A 16,812-nucleotide genomic window follows, 5' to 3' on the forward strand; every position below is an offset into this window, starting at 1 on the left:
CATCAAAGTGTTGATCAAACCAACTAAGAAAATAAACCAAAGAAATTTAGATCTGACCAGCCAAAATCCACCAATACAATTACATCTGCACTGACGCTGGAGAGAAAGAGAACGAGATCAGAAAAGTGACAGAAAAACATCACACAAATAATCAAATTTGAGGAGTTTTACAGCGTATAATTACAGAAATCTATGTGTGCCCCGAAGAGCAGGCTAATCGGTTTATTTTTCCATCTGATGCCTGCTGATATCGTGGCTCTAACAGTGATTTTATTAGCGAGGCACGGTGCTGTGGCTGGCTGCCACAGACCCGTCATTACGGCCAATGTCTCCGCGTGGCACAAGCAGATGAGAGGAGAGATAGCCCAGGCTAATGCACCATTGCCTGGAGCTCCGAGACACTGATCTGGGCCTGGTCTCCAGCATCACAGCCTCTCCTATTAATCTCAGCTGAAACCAAATTGAAGGGCTCGTGAAATACAGCCCCGAGAGTGGCCAGCCCGATTTATCGCCCCGCGTCCTGTCCCCGCGCCCCAGGTGGAAAGTGATGTGCGTGCTGCCATTGCAAATGCAACATTTATTTAACATTCATGACGTGCAAGTCAGCGCTAATGCTATCAGAGAGGGCTGCGTGTACGCCGAGCTACACGTACGTGGCGGTCCTGATTAGTATGAATGAGTAAAGGTAGGCTTGCCATCTGCCTCCTGTGCATGTCTTTTTTAAACAGTAACCTGATTTTGTGGTTCTACTGAGAGTAGAGATTTTTCACCATGGCTTTCAAATGCCGTGGCTATTAATTCTTTAAATCACATTTGGCTTCGCAGAAACATTTGAGGTCTGAATTCGCACAAGAAGTGTTTATCTTTTAACAGGTTTGAGCAGGTTTTGATGTGATTTGATTTAAATAAAATAATACATTATTGTGCAATTCTTCACAGCTATTCCAGTCAAAACAATATCAGATGTGAAGATATCTTTATTACTTTTTTTTTATTTTTATTTAGCCCCTTATTCATGTAGAATTAGCAAATTCTAGGCACTTCTGGAGTAATAAAAATAAGTGATTGTGCAATTTCTCTTTACGCTTACTATGAACGAATTGAAATCATCCCGTACACAAGTCATTATAAAAGGTAAAACTTTGATAAAACTAATAAAAATTCATAGAACTAATTTGTAAATACATACAAACAAACTTTCAGACACAGACAGACAGACAGATAGATAGAAAGATAGACGGACAGAACAACAGATCCAACACTAGAATGAATAGAACGATATATATAGATATATATATAATGATATAGAATGATAGAACGATAGATAGATAGAAATACAGACAGACGTGTCTCTGCTACACTAACCACAAACTCCATGTGAGAAGCCTGCAGTGCATCCTAAACACTTTGTAAGAGTCAGACCCACATTCTCCATTGCCATGCACCCCCAGGGAGCTTGTTGTTTACCAATCTATCCCGAGCCGGAGGGGGCCACGCAACAACATTTTTTTTTGTTAACACACCCTGCACCTCACTCATTCACACAAGGCCTGTGTTTGACTGACTGGAAAGTCTGGGGATGAAGCTGTCGGTGCTAACAGGTCAAAACAGCAGAGAAGTTCGGAGGAAAGGCTTAGTGATTGATTGACATATTAATGCCATCAGCGACCACTGAGGTGAACTGTGCTGGAAAAAAAACAACAGTCACTGACAGCGACGGGTGTCGCTTGTGCAGTTACAAGAATTACTAATGCACAAAATAAAGAGATAAACAGACGAGAGAGAGAGAGACAGAAAATGGCAAAAGCAATTAAGCACTGACCCCAACAATACCCCAACCCCCTCTTTAATCTGTTCCAGCCCCTTTTTCGGCACTGATGAGACAATTAGTGAATAGTGAAACCTTGCATCCCCCTTCACACACACACACACACACACACACCAGCAAACCATGTTGTTATTGGGACACAATAGGGCCCATTGTGAGAGCTGGCAGTGTGTGGCAGCACTGCCTGTTATGCGTTTGGCTGTGGCTACGTCAAGTGTGTGTGTTTGTGTGTGGGCCGCTCAAGCATGGGGACAAAAGGGGAAGCGCTGGCCTGCTGCTTCCATCAGCTCGGCTGCTTTTGGAAAAGCCAGAGTCAGATGGAAGGAGGCTATGACCCAAAGCTCTTCCACTCTCTCCGCTATCACGCCCTGCCATATGCTGACCCCAGCAGCCCGGCACTTATCGCTGCCAATCAGCAGCCAGCGGGCCTGCCCCCACTGTCACACCGGAGCTGGAACGGTCCCACACACACCACTGGACTGGCACGGCCAATGGGGAAGCCGCTTAGCACGTCCCCTCCTCTCCCCCCTGCATCCCAATCGACCACTGACAGATGGAAGATGGCCGTGACTCTTAGACTTATGTGTTTTTTCTTTGTCGAGTCAGAGCCAACAACACTCAATCTACCCCTCGGCCAACTTGCAGCCATGAGCCAGACGGATCAGATAATGTGGGTTTCTCTCACCGTGCAATCAGGGCTTGAAGGACCAGATCTAGATCCACTTCATTCCAGTATGCGTTACAAGAAGATTAACAGCTGTAGTTATTCGCTAGACTCAGGGCGAGACAGGTCAACTAGCTCTAATCGAAGTGGGGTGTTTCAAACGCACACACACTTCCACATATGGCAGGCCAGGACATTTTATCACTCAGACCCAACATGGTGCCCTCAGAGACTAAGGCTGGTTGGAAGGCCCCGAGCTCAGGCTCTTTTTGCACACATTGCCCATTGGATTAGTCCTGTGCTATCTGCAGTTTAACCCTGTTATTTAGTCTGCCCAGCATTCATAACACTGACCCACGCCAGATACCTGCTATCTGCTGTTTTTATTTCCTTTCCCTCCAACAGACATCAAGACCAAAGAGGTCCCTTTCTCTCCATTCCAGGCCTAAATTTCACAGTCATGCCGAATGAGGGATCAGTGTTCAGGGAGGCAGATGGATGCAGCCCAGGGCCAAGAGAAGGAACTGGAACTTAGAGTCATGCACAAGAGAGATTGAAGCATACTGGCTTACAGAATGAGAAAAGAGAAGAGATGAAGGGAAAAAAGTGAGAACAGCGGATGAAAAGTCTGATATTATTGAGTTTTCGAGGAAAATAATTTGGGAAAAAAGATGATGTTTTGACATTACTTGACAAAGGCATACTACAGGCTTTGTATAAAAGGAAAACGCTGGTTTGTCTTTCTTAAATCTAGATAATTTACCATACAATGCATGTCTCTGTTGAACTAAAGAGGGGCTACTGTGATCATGCGTGAGTCAGTGCATAATTTAAACATTTCTAAATGAGGACCTCTTCAGCAAGAACAGCACCTTATGTGGATCCAGAAAAAAATCTAATTTAGTTTTTCTGTGAAACTAAAGGTGGTAAGCTGAGGCTCAGCGTGCAATGCAATTCAGGTGGAAGAAAATAAGCTTGATTATATGGATGAAAAGAGACTTGAAAGCCAATGTATTTTCCATGTGCACTTATTTTAACGACTTCCAATTCTTTTAAATTATACAAATTCACCCAAACAATGTGCTTGGCTAACAATGCAACCATTGCAGTCCAATTCTCCAAATAAATGACTCTTATGATTCAATTCTTTTAGTGAATCAAAAACAAAGCGTGACCAGTGTAGCCTGGTTCTTTTAGTCACTTAAATACCATTAATTACAGAGCGAACGGTGTAAACTGAACCCAGAAATTAATGACTTATGAGTTGGGTCTTTCAGTGAACCAAAAGCATAGCGTATGATCAGTGTAGCTCATGTGAGTCTTACGAGCTTTTTTTTCCCACTGAATCAAAAAAACAAAAAACAAAAGTGTGACCAATGTAACCCAACCCCCTGCCCCCCCAAAATAACAAAAAATAAAATTTTTATTCATAATGTGTAGTACCTTTTGCTATATCAGCAGAGGAAAAAAAAACCTTTCATAAGCAATAAAAAAAAAAAAAGTAAAATACACTGAAATTAATCAATTTAATCAAACTGAATCAAATTGAGAACATGTTGAATCAAATCTGGAAAACTCTAATATTACCAGCCCTAAAATTCTAGTTATCTACTCATTTGTAACCTTAAGATGAGGCTGAGAGGAACGAATCTGATGATGGCTCATGACAAACTTCCGAACCAGCAACTTTTCAAGTCTCTGCAATTTAACTACTACACCACACCACTCGTTAGTGATTGATTCAGAGATAAAAGGACGTTAAAGGGACAATTAAGTTACATAACTCTCTCTCTCTTGGAAATGACTGGCTCCATCAACAGGTAAGCAGGAGATACTGTGACTTCCTTCCTCACATCTCTGGGGTCCTCTCAATCTCACGGCCTGAATTCATCGTAGGAGAGCAGCTCGTCTGGCACATAGATCTTCTAATCACTTCTAGCCTGCCATCCATCCCTCACAGTCATCAATTATTCGCACAGGACAGAATAAAAAGAAGGTGCGAAGGCGCTCAAAGAAAGAGAGAAAAAAAGAGGGAGGGATAGTTTCAAAATAAAGGGGATCAGACTGAAAGAAAAACAGACCAAAAGAGAATCGAGAAAGATGGAGAGAGAGAAAAGGTTTGGAGAGACATCCGTCGATAATGACAGATTACTGTAATTCAGGCTGTCAGGAGCATCGACCTGTGCGGCTCACGCCAATCAATAGCTCAGTCCACTATCGAGCTCCGCGCAGGCACACAGATGGGCGAGATTGCTGCGAGCGAAAGACTCAAGCTGAGCCAAACAATCTCTCTGGCTTGGAGGACATGGCAGATGAGAATCGCTTTCCCCCCCTTTTCTCTCTCCCTTTTTTCCCCCTCCTCTCAGACTTTGCTTTGTTTTTGGAAGTAGCATCTCTCTGAGAAGAACAGAGTGCTCTTAAAGAAAGGTTAAAGGTCTTTGAAGACAACTAGACAGAGAGACTGGATTTGGACTTGGAAATGTTCGGATACTGAACACTATCTAAAAGCACACAGTGGCTGTTTTTCAACAAAACAAAACCTAAAACATGAGCAGTAATAATAATCTTGGCAAACACTACCAACTATTAGGGCTGTCAATTTATTTATATATAGAAATTTAAATTAATATAAAAATTGTATGCATTGTTAAAAAGGTTTAGAATTAGATGAGAAATTAAATCAAAATAAAAACCACAGGTTTCCAAGAAAGCATGATCAAGTCAATGAAAATACAGTTATACTTAATAAACTTGACTGTTCAAAAAGTTTGAGTATGATTTTTAATAATATTTCTTTTTTCTTTTTAGCAAGGATGCATTACTTAAATCAAAGTTGACAGTAAAATAAAGGTATATTGTTCTCTTTGTAAAAAAAGATTATATATATCCAGAAACTCATTAAAAAATGTTTGTATAAGAAATGTTTGAGCACAAAATCAACATGCTCAAATCATTTTCATTAAATCATTAAGGGTCATGTGACACTGAAGAAATGCCGGTGAAAATAACATTTTACAATACACCACAATATAAAACTTTTTTTTTTTTAAATCAAATTGCAGTCTTTGTGGACTTAACCTGTTAACTGTCACTCACGTTTTTGAAGATAGACATGAATGTGCATGATACAAACCTAAATTTTTATAATTCATGACTGAAAACATTTTGTAACATGATTTTGATGTACCATTTACATGGTAATGCAATGTCTAATTTTAAAATGGGTTTTGAAGGATGAATTTTGCGATTTTATGTTTTCAAGTGATATATAACTTCTGATGATTTCTAAAAAGTGATAGGGAAAAAGGCAACGGGGAAATCTTTTTTTTAAACAAAGGTAAAAGCTCCTTTTGTAATGTAGATTTCTGAGGGTGCACTCTTGTCATAAATTCATCTATTACTTTTCCTACATAATTTTTAACAAAAAATATTGGTAAAATATATATTTGGGAGTCTTAGACCTTTCCAACGATATATAGTTTGTCAAGATTAGATTAGATTTGATTGTAATATAGTATAGTCAACGTAGGTGTCCCGTATACGGGACTGGGGGACATTTAACAGGTTAAATTGTACCATATAGGGTTGATTTATAAAAGTGATTTCACTCCTCTTGACAGCCCTAATAATTATGCAAAGCTAAACAAGCTAAAACGGCTACTTTTTAAGCTTATTTTAAGAGACAATGCATATTGTGTATGTAAAATAAGAACTGAAAAGTGGACCCAAAAATAAGATGAGTACAACAGCAGAGGTTCAGATCATCAGAAAACAGAAAAGAACACCAAATTGCCAAAGAAGCATTTCAAAATCAAATGGCTGTGCAGGCAGGTAAGCAGGCACTGAGGAGTGATATGAATGATTCTATCACCCGCCTGACTGGGTGAACAGAGAGCTGTGCTCTACATGTGCAGAGCTGAGAAATAAGACATCAATAATTATTGAGCGGCTCTACCTGCTCCCATCAGAACCAACCTGACCGCTTGAAAGTCAATCCGTACATACACGAGCCAGGACTATACGGCAGAAGGAGAGAGCTGAAGAACTAAGCAGGCTGTAACAATCATAATAGGCTTCCGCCACCTTAAATATGACAAAATCACACATGTGCACTCGTTAAAGTCTAGGAAAAGGATACAAATTTTGGTAAAGAGGGATGAGGGATTTCAGAGCTCTGCTGGCGTTGATGGCTGTGGCTCGCACCACTGTGGGTAAGATATTTCCATCCACTATGGCTCCATCAAACAAGGGACCGAAAAATGGCACCTGTGGAAAGTGAGACGACATGATATATGAACACTTAATGGCCCGAGAAGAGCAAAATGTGAGAGGCTCTGAGCAGGAACAAAACACACATTTCAATCAGTATTAAGGCCTATTCACACTCCCATAAGTTCACATTTTCAGCATGAAAAATGTGCATGACATGATTATAAAATGAAACAATGAATCTCTATAAGCTGCTTCACATCGAGTCTGAAATATTGTATTGTGATGGTCCATTATCAGATCCATTTTATTTTATACAGTACTTTTATAGTTTAAATTTTTTTTTTTTTAACAAAGTCTCTTTTGCTGATCAAGGCTGCAATTATTTAATAAAAAAATACCACCACCCAAAAAAAAAAAAAAGGGAATATTGTGAAATATTACTACAATTTAAAAGACTATTGTCTATTGTAAAATATTTTCTAAAATGTAACTTTTTCCTTAGATGCAAAGCTGAATTTTCAGCATCATTACTCCAGTCTTAAGTGTCACATGATCCTTCAGAAATCATTCTAATATGCAGATTTTCTATTCAAGAAACTTTATTTTCATTCATTCATTAATGAACAAAGTTTAAAAGAACATTTATTTGACAGATTTTTTTTTGTAACATTATAAAGGTCTTTATTTATACTTTAATAAATTTTGTTTCTTTGCAGAATAAAAGCATTAACTTCTTCAAAAATAACTGACCCCAAACTCTAGAATGGTAATGTATTAAAAAAATTCTGCATCATACTGTCTGTGAACAGGCCTTTTTCACACAATATTAGCTAGCAGCTTTATCCTTCAAATAAAATGAGGCATGAAAATGTCAAAACCTCCGACGTATTTCAGTCTGTTACATAAAAAAAATCCCTGACATTAAGCCGAAAAGATAGAGTGAATAGCCCTCATGCACTGAAATGGGGTCTAAATGGACTTTCATAAAAGCCAGGCCTCGTCTTTCTTTATCTCTCCATCTTTCTACATTTCCTCAGACTGCATGAAAGACTGAGCCTCTCGTCTCGGATCCATCTCCACAGCGGAATTCGATTCGGAGAATCTCATTCATTCAATTAGCCCCGACATAACTGAGCAGGAAGCAAGGACTGGTAATGCTCAAAGACAGATATGCTTCCACTGTCTCCTGTACAAAGTATTGAGCTTTTTACAGAAAAACAAATGGGATGCACAAACAAATATCTCTGCTTTACAGTACACAGATCTCTCTGTTCAGCGGCCATTAAATTGTTTCACGAGATCCTTTAGAAATCATTCTAATATGAAGATTTGCTGCTCGAGAAACTATTCTTATTATTATCATTGTTGAAAACAGTTCAGACACATTTTTATTTTCAGAATTCTTTGATGAATAAGAAAGTAAAAACAGCTTTTATTTGAAATATATTTTTTAATAATTACTTTTTTCGTTGTTGAATAATAATATTAATTCCTAAAAAATTATTTGTATAGGCCCTTCATTTTTTAGCATGTCATTCCATCTCACACTTTTACTCCCAAATGAATTGTTCTAATGGAGTCAAGTGCTTTAAATATGTTTTACAGATCTATTTGAATAAATTAAAAAGATAAAAATATTATTTTATTATTTTACAAAACTAATTGTTTGTGACATTTCTAATTATAGACAAATCAGAAATGATTAAAAGTCGGTCCTTATTGGTTCCTCTGAGATGGGTTCAGCATTGAGCTCACCTCGGGTTTTTTAATGATCTGGATGCTGTACATGTGGTTCTTCATGGGGTAGATGATGATGAGCACGTCTCCAAACTCAGTAGGAATGATGCCTCTCCGGTAGTCCCGCGAGTGCTCGGACCACACGATATGCACTTCATCATTACCCAGGTGTCTTAACTGTATGGAGAGAGAGAACACATAAAAGATGTCAGACATTTTGCTTTTGTTCAAACAGATTTAAAGTATACTTTTTAAAGATACGGGTTAAGGCTGAATGGTGATACCTCACTTTCGTTGTGGGGTACACATCCATAATACACTTGTATGCATTATTTACTCTGCAACAATACAAGAAGCCTTGAGCTTGCATTCAGTTCATATTTTATGACAATCACGTTTTCTAAAACAAATGCAAACATTTAACTGGTCTGAATTGAATCTCGACTACATATAGCAATGGTCCAGCGCTGCCCACTACAGTGTTATTAACCTTGCGCTGTGACAGTTGAGAGAACGGACACTCGGCCTCGTCTCTCCTCTTCTCATCTATCTTCCACCGATCACTCCATCTTCCCAAGACCCGCTGCTCAATCACTGCCAAGGCCATGGGCGCAGCGACCCATCAACTGTCCCGAGCGAAGGCCACAACCTTTATGCAACCAATGACAAAGTCTGTCCTTTGGACATCATTCATTTCTTTAACTGCAGAGTTCTGCTTTGCGGTTACGGCTCAAGTTAGTTAAATCAGTGCGGACCATAGAAAGGCTGTTACTCTTAAAGTGAACAGATCAAAAATAAACATTCTCTGGCCATCAAATGCATATAGTCGAGACTAGTTCTTATATGATGCTACAAAAAAGAAAAAGAAACATATCAAAATCATTTATTGCCACAAGGTAATATGAAATAATAAAGTAATAATAAAATATAAATAACATAATAAATATATAAATGTAAAAAAATACATTAAATATAACAGCTATATATATATAACAGCTATATATATATATATATATATATATATTTTTTCTCAATTTACTTGGCAAGTATTGCAAAAGTAAATGTTATATCATATATACATGGACTGAGAAACATTTATGGCTACTAAATTCTCTTTTAAATTACTTTAATTGTGTGACATAAGGACAATAAATATATAACCATTATATATTATAATAAAAACAATTTCTTAACTATTTAGAATAGTTATTTAATATTATTATTAAATAATATATTTAATAACTATATTTTAGAATAATACATTAAATAACATTTTCATGGACTGTAAGAAACAATTACAACTGATTTTTGGTCAATTTCAACATTTTCTAAATTTACATGCAATTGGCAGGTGTGGAAAAAATTTATGAATCCTTCAGGGAGCACGTTAGACGATAAAAAGTGCATAAAACAGCAGCCATGAGAACAAAAAAAAAAAGGTAGAAAAATAAATGTGTGTGTGCTGTGGCACTAGCGGCCGCGCTGACACGCTTTAGTGTCTAGTTAACATGGTTTAGAGCAGCTATCGGAAGATCGTGCTCTGGATAGCCTCTCCAGCAGCCCTTGCAAATCCAATTTGCCTCTGAGGAGTCATGATAGGCGATGCAGCACAGGGACAAACCCAATCTTATTTTTGGTGGAATATAGCCGTGCGTGGCGTGGAGGTCCCCTCAGCTCCCCTGCAGGGCAGGGACGGCAGTCCAAAACCCCTTCACCAGCCCAAACACCCCACACATCACTTCACCGCACGCCTCGTCCTCAAATTACAGCCATGAATTACATTCAGCCTTCAGCTGCACTGCCGCAGATCAGGGACTGCCATTTTGTTCCAGGGTGTGTGTCTGTGTGACAAAATGATTGGAGTTTTATTGGACGATAAGGTGGTCTGGACTGAGAGATTTTCTTTCATCTCTCGGCCATCTTTGTTTAATCATGTAATATCATTCTGAAAAATGCCACATTCGGTTGGCAGCCCATGCTACAGATCATGGCAACATTGTGGTAGAAACTCAAATGACCTGTCCTCAGTGGGATGAGAAGATATAGATCTGCATTAGATTTTTTATTGCAAGATATGCTCAGTCACCTCAATGACACAAAAACATGGGAGAAAGAAATGTCTGAATTATAAAAGAAACATGATTTAGTTTACCCCAGTTATGGTAATGAATGCATTACGGTGTTAAAAAGATGAGAGTATTTAATGCATTACTGTGTTAAAAAGTAGGGCTGTTACTACACAGAGCCGTTGTTAACTGACTAGCAAATCCACATTCATTTTCAGCGTTTATTTGCGCAGCTAGTCAGTTAACAACGGCTCTGTGTAACAGCTGCTCTATGTGAAATCACACACCTGATGGAATTTACCGCTGATTAGAGAACCGGCTTTACTGACGAGATGCACATTAATGATCGGCTGATATTTATCGGTTCACCCCTTTAAAAAGATACGTTTCAACAGTTCTGCATTTTCTTTTCCTCCTATGAACCCATGTATAAAAGTAATATTTTAAATGACTTTAACAGTTTTTGCGACTCCTACTTTTTCAGAGGTTTTGGGGCAGTAAGATATTGAAAAAAATAAATGAATACTTTTATTGAGCAAGGATGCATTAAATTGCTCAAAAGCAACAGTAAATACATTTATAATGTTATAAAAATTCTAATAAATGCTGTTTTGAAATCTCGAAGCATCATGAAAAAAAAAAACCTACAAAAATATTAGGCTGTTTTCTACATCGATAATAAGAAAAGCACTAAATTACAATCAGCACATTAGTACTGATTTCTGAAGGATCATGCGATACTAAAGACTGGAGTATTGGAAAATTCAGCTTTGCATCACATAAATAAATGACATTTTAAAACAGAAAAGTTATTTGAAATTGTAATAATTCACTAAATTACGTTGTATGACGTATTTTTTATCAAACAAATGCAGGATTGGTGAGTAAAATAACTTAAAAAACATATTACTGCCCCAGATTTTTTGAATGGTAGTGTGTCCACCACAGTAGTGTAAATGACTTCATGTTGACATTAATGTGCATGTTATTCATCATCCTCCATTTCTCTCAACAGGGACAAACATCGGATTCAAAACAGTGGCCCATGAAAAGGGACCTTACATCTTGTCATCCTTCTGCTTAAAGCCAATTACAGTCCAACATCTTCCCAACACTATCCCACAACCCCCCTTTCAGCATACCTGCCCAGCTCATAAAAACAGAGAAGACACAATAAGCTGCAGGCAAGACCATTTCAGACTAAATGTGGTAATCTAATTAGAGCCCCCCCTTCACCACCGAATAAACGCCCCATGAAACGTCCATCTAACGGTCCAGTGTAGTCCCCCCACCCTCCCCACTGACCCTCACAACAATATCACATTTCTATCTATGTTCATTAATAAGTCTTTGGGGAGGATTAACACCTTATCTCCTCGTCTTTGCCCCAGAAGACGTATGAGTGAGGAAGTGAGGGGACAGCTCTAATGACAAGCGATTGGTCATTCGGCATGGAGCTGGCCGCTTCATAAACATCCCCATATCACAGCCTTCCAGCCAAGCTCATTAAGGATAATGCTGCACATTATTAGATTTGTGCTGCCCATCTGAACAGAAAAAAATACCCATGCAGACAGACATTTGCAGGTGTTTTTTCAAGTATGGACACTTTAATGTCCCAGGGGTTGATTTTTATTAAACGTATCAGCTTGTAACATTGTTCTTTTTGTTATATGAAGGTCACATTAAAAAAGACTTGGCAACCATGCTTTTATTTTATATTACATTTTTAGCTACTAGTTTTTATTGCTTACCTTTGTCTCAGACCCAGAACTTCAATATTAGCACTTACCTTAAATAAATAATCACTATTTTAAAAAAAAAACAAACTGTCCTTCAGTTGTCTGATTACCTTCAAAATGAAAAATGTTGCTAATAATTATAATAACCATTTTATATACCCCCCCCCCCAAAAAAAAAGTTAACATACCATGAAACAAAAGTGTCAATGGAAAAAAGCGGGATATATGAAGACATTTTTTTTACATAACTTAACATCCCATAACAAAATATTTTCTATTAAAAATCTGTATCAATTTATGCAAGAACATATAAAAAATATGTATTGTGTATATTTGGCATACATAAAATTTTAGCAATGAAATTAGCCTTAGCAAGACAAATGAGTCTTTTTTTTGACATCCTCATTTCTACCATAGCATGCTATTAAACACTACATCTTTTGAGATATATATCCACTGTTGGATATTATTAGTAGACTAAAAAATAATAATAAACTAGCTAGAATGTAAAAGGTGCATTTAAAGAGAGTTTAATTTACAAAAGCCCACAGGGCAAAAAAAGTGCCTATAGTTGAAGAAACACAGTTGTAGAAAGAGTTTCTCCATAAGGTCACATCGACTGCAAAAAAAGTGAAAAAAAGAAAGAGTGCAACATCCCTCTTTAAATAAAAGAGAGACAAGATAAAAGCCAGTGGGAAAGGCAGAACGAGAGAATAAAGTACAGCTGTTAGGAGTCATTACTTTCTCCTTTTCTATGTTCTGACAGCAGAGAGGACCTTTTCTCTCTACAGGGAACCCAGAAACATAAAAGCGCAGCTCTCGGCAGGTATAAGTGTCCCACCCCTCAGATTAGCCTGGGTTAGGTTTAATGATGAGGTGTGAACGCACAGGTCAGTAAGGTTCTGTGTCCCACTTCACCCATCGCACAGGAGGAGCAGAGCTGCACTGCTGGAGAAAACTCCAGACAGAAGAGCTATGAAAGAAATGACACAGACTACAATCTGAAAGGCCTTTCACAGGTGAGCTGGCAGGGGGAAAGTTTAACTCTTTAGAGAGTCAACAGCTTTTGAGTGATGGAAAACAAGATTTCTGCTTGTTCTAATGAGACCGGTGTACTAGTATGGAGATATGTGTTCATGAAGCAAAGCTCCATTCCAGTTGACTAAGCTGCTAAATGGGTTATTTAGATGTACCACTTAGACTTTAATGTGTGAACAAAAATAGGTGAAACACTCTTAAGAAATACCTTCATTGTGTTAAGCAGAAGAGAGTAAGTTATACTGAATGCAGGGGTTATCTACATAAAGATACCTTTTTTGGTAAAAATCATTTTGCTATAGGTAATTAAAACTATAAAAATTATAAATTATTTTGGTTTATTAAAATCAAACTAAAAAAAAAACATTTTGATTTAAAAAGTTAAACTTTGAAAAAGGTGATGATTACTTATAACGGAATTAAAGAAATTAAATCTATATAGAAATATTAAAAAACAACAACTAATTAAAATGTTGTAAGCACATACTAAAACTTTAACTAACATGAAACCTGAAAACGTAAAAAACAAAAGCTAATTCAAATTACTGATAAATACTAGGGTCTAAAGAATACTAAAGTAACACTGGTAGAAATTTGTCATATAACCTGGCTAAAGTTGACTTTAAAATGCAGTGTTCTACAAGTTTACCTTTTTAGTGAGCGAGTCGTCGGAGTCCGGAGGCATGCGTGTGGAGACGTGGAACATGACTTCAACTGTAGAAGTGGCGAAGTAGGGCATGGTCAAACCCGTGCTCTTGTTCCTCTGCAGGCCGCCCATGAAACCACAATGACTCGTTAAGTTCACCTGAACATTGAGGAAAGAGTTTGTTAGGGCCCATGCATTAATATCAAATAAATATTGTAATATTTAAATATATATATAACTTTTATTAATGAATTGTCTCCCAGCAATTAATTATCAAGATTTTACCTCCCAGCCCAGGCCTGACACAAAGTCTTCATAGGCCTGACTCCCGGCGGTGTTGGACAGTATTGAGTGCTTGTCTTCCTGCCCCTCTGCCACGTAAAACACCGCAATCTTGTGTGTTTCACGACTGAAAAATTTAAATAGGAAAGAAAGTACATTTTGGAGCAAAACATGCATACACTTTTATCAGGTTGTCTCACAGACAGGTAAATGCTATGTTCCCACCCTCACCGCTTTACTCTTACAAGACCTTTCCTAACAGCTTTAAAAGAAACAACACTACATACCACTGCCTTGAATCCAGATTCTTCAGCTCTCTCAGTAGTTTTTCGTTCTTCTTCAGCAGGTGGAAACTGTTTCTGGAGACAGGACATTTAAAAATGAAATCTAATGAAGAGAAATATTTCACCAGATGATGCATCTATTATTAGCTTACACACAGAAAGGCGATCAAGGGCAAAAGAAAGATTTCTAAATAGATATAAAGACAGGCAGACAGAAGAATTGACAGACAATAGACAAAACAACAGACAGATAGACAGATTGATAAATAGATAGATTTTTTGGACGCTCTAGCTATGGCTCAAAGATGCTATTTGGAGAAGCGCTGTTCTAGACTGTGCATTAGATCTCTTTCATTAAGCGTCCGCCTGCTTAATTACCATCTTCCTTGTTTTTCTCACAGACTCCTGGAAAATCTGACACCGCAACAGAAACGCAAATGAAAACAAACAATGGAAGATCCTGCACTGAAAAACATCTCATGACACGATGAGGCGTGAAACAAAAACCTACAGATCATAAAAAAGAAGAAAAAAAGACCATAAATCTAAGATAATGCGACTTCTTTCCATCTGCAGCTTTTATAGTTCAGAGTTCAGTTACTTTCTCCCTTTCCCCTTCTTTATCTTTCGCTCCCTCCAAGCGAGTCATGTGGAAAACCACACGATGCTCTCTAAAAGGACTTTTTGTTTTGTTCTCTTTTTCTTTGAGCTGGGGTCTCTTTATTAGCTTGTTGCAATGTAATGGTCTTCATTTTCTCCATTGAAAGTGAGCCATTTCAGGAGGCGAATGCGCGAACGGCATAAAAGGCCGACATTAGGAGCGCGCTCACACACACAATGGCCCGGCGGATTGCAATGCCTTAGTCTCTGACCACGGATAAATGATACATGAATGCCTGGAGAGCAGCAGCAGGACAATTCCTCATTAAACAGCCCCTATGCATTTTCTCCCAGCTCTCCAACTCATAATAACCCTCCAGCCACATTCGAAAGGTAGCAGCCTTTTATTTTCACCCGATGTATCAGGCAAGAATGAAAAGTACCGCGGCTGCTCGGCAGATAACAGACCCCTCAAGAATTAATCCCCCATAAAAGCTGCGTGCGTGCTCACACACACACACACAAACACCGCACACCCAGAACTGTTTAAGAAAAGCCGCCCGCACCCACATTAGGGAATGGTGAAAAAATAATTTTCCTTCATTAATCTCATAACAGACCACGTATATCATGAAAATTAATGCCATTACATTCAATGTAAAAAAAAATTAAAATAACCCCAATTTTCCAATTATTTGTCATCTGGAAATATTTGACCATTCTCTGTAATACCACAAAATGGTATGGGATTGAACCCTTACAGTCAAAAGCAATGAGGGAATCATTAGGCATTTTGAGGGGGATGGAAACTGATGTTTGCCCAGCAAGTCAGCAGCACTGTAGCATCTATTGTTGGATAAGCTAATCAGAAAGCTGTTGACTGTTCAAAGTAGATTAACATGGCTCTGCACAATCAGGGAGAGGTGCGAGCAAACAGGATGTTTACATGATGCATTATCGGCCTTAAACACCAAAAGCATCACCCAGATTGTGCTAACAAACTCTAGCAAAACAATGTAGTGATTCTTTTGGGGAAAAAAATGGCAGGATGATTTGATTAAGTGTTGCTGAAAACTTAATTCCCAGACCAAAGGATTAAACGGATATGAAAGTTAAACAAAGCTAAGATAAAGACAGAATCGGCAGAATCGTGGTCAGTGGAACTAACTGCCCAAAAGACTCAACTAAAATGGTGGAAAAGAAGAAGTGAATGACTTTGGGTATGGTACATGAGTACTTGAGATGACTGATTCTTGAGACAAGCTAAAAAAATAATAAAACATTTAATAGACAGAGCATTAAAAATTGTGACTTGGAGCGATGAACTCCCGTCAAGTCATTTATCGATTCACTAATAATGATTATTACAGTGATATGCAGACAGCGCAAAAAGACTGCAGAAGATGTTCTTAAAGTATTAGACATTTTTAATTAAAATAATTTTTCATGAATTGCACTTGTATTCTTACAAACATCTTGGGAAATTGGTCTTTAGATTTTTGTAAATCCTGGAAAAAATAGCAACTCTAGCATGGGGAAACCACAACGGACATTATGATGCCTGATATTAGGACTTTTTTTTTTTTTTTAAAGGATTGCTCCAATAGATGTTCGACATTGCAAATTTTTAGGCATCATCCCAAACCTGCAAACAGTAGGATACAACAGGGTTTCCCAACCCGTTCCTGCAGGCACCCCAATTCTACACATTTT

The 16,812-nt window shown here is 38.0% G+C and overlaps 1 protein-coding gene across 8 annotated transcripts in view; it reads right to left on the minus strand.

The window, feature by feature from the left end:
* Positions 1-16,812, minus strand: part of LOC113060789 (ral GTPase-activating protein subunit alpha-1) — a 65,910-nt gene that overhangs the window by 10,120 nt on the left and 38,978 nt on the right. For all 8 annotated transcript variants that reach the window (XM_026229971.1, XM_026229975.1, XM_026229973.1 and 5 more), the window contains 5 exons: positions 14,503-14,574; positions 14,219-14,342; positions 13,937-14,092; positions 8,460-8,618; positions 6,631-6,758 (listed from right to left, as the gene is read on the minus strand). In XM_026229971.1, coding sequence (XP_026085756.1) covers positions 6,631-6,758; positions 8,460-8,618; positions 13,937-14,092; positions 14,219-14,342; positions 14,503-14,574 — 639 coding nt within the window. The remainder of the gene's footprint in view (positions 1-6,630; positions 6,759-8,459; positions 8,619-13,936; positions 14,093-14,218; positions 14,343-14,502; positions 14,575-16,812) is intronic.

This window comes from Carassius auratus, chromosome 42 (genome assembly GCF_003368295.1).
Source record: "Carassius auratus strain Wakin chromosome 42, ASM336829v1, whole genome shotgun sequence".
NCBI lineage: Eukaryota > Metazoa > Chordata > Actinopteri > Cypriniformes > Cyprinidae > Carassius > Carassius auratus.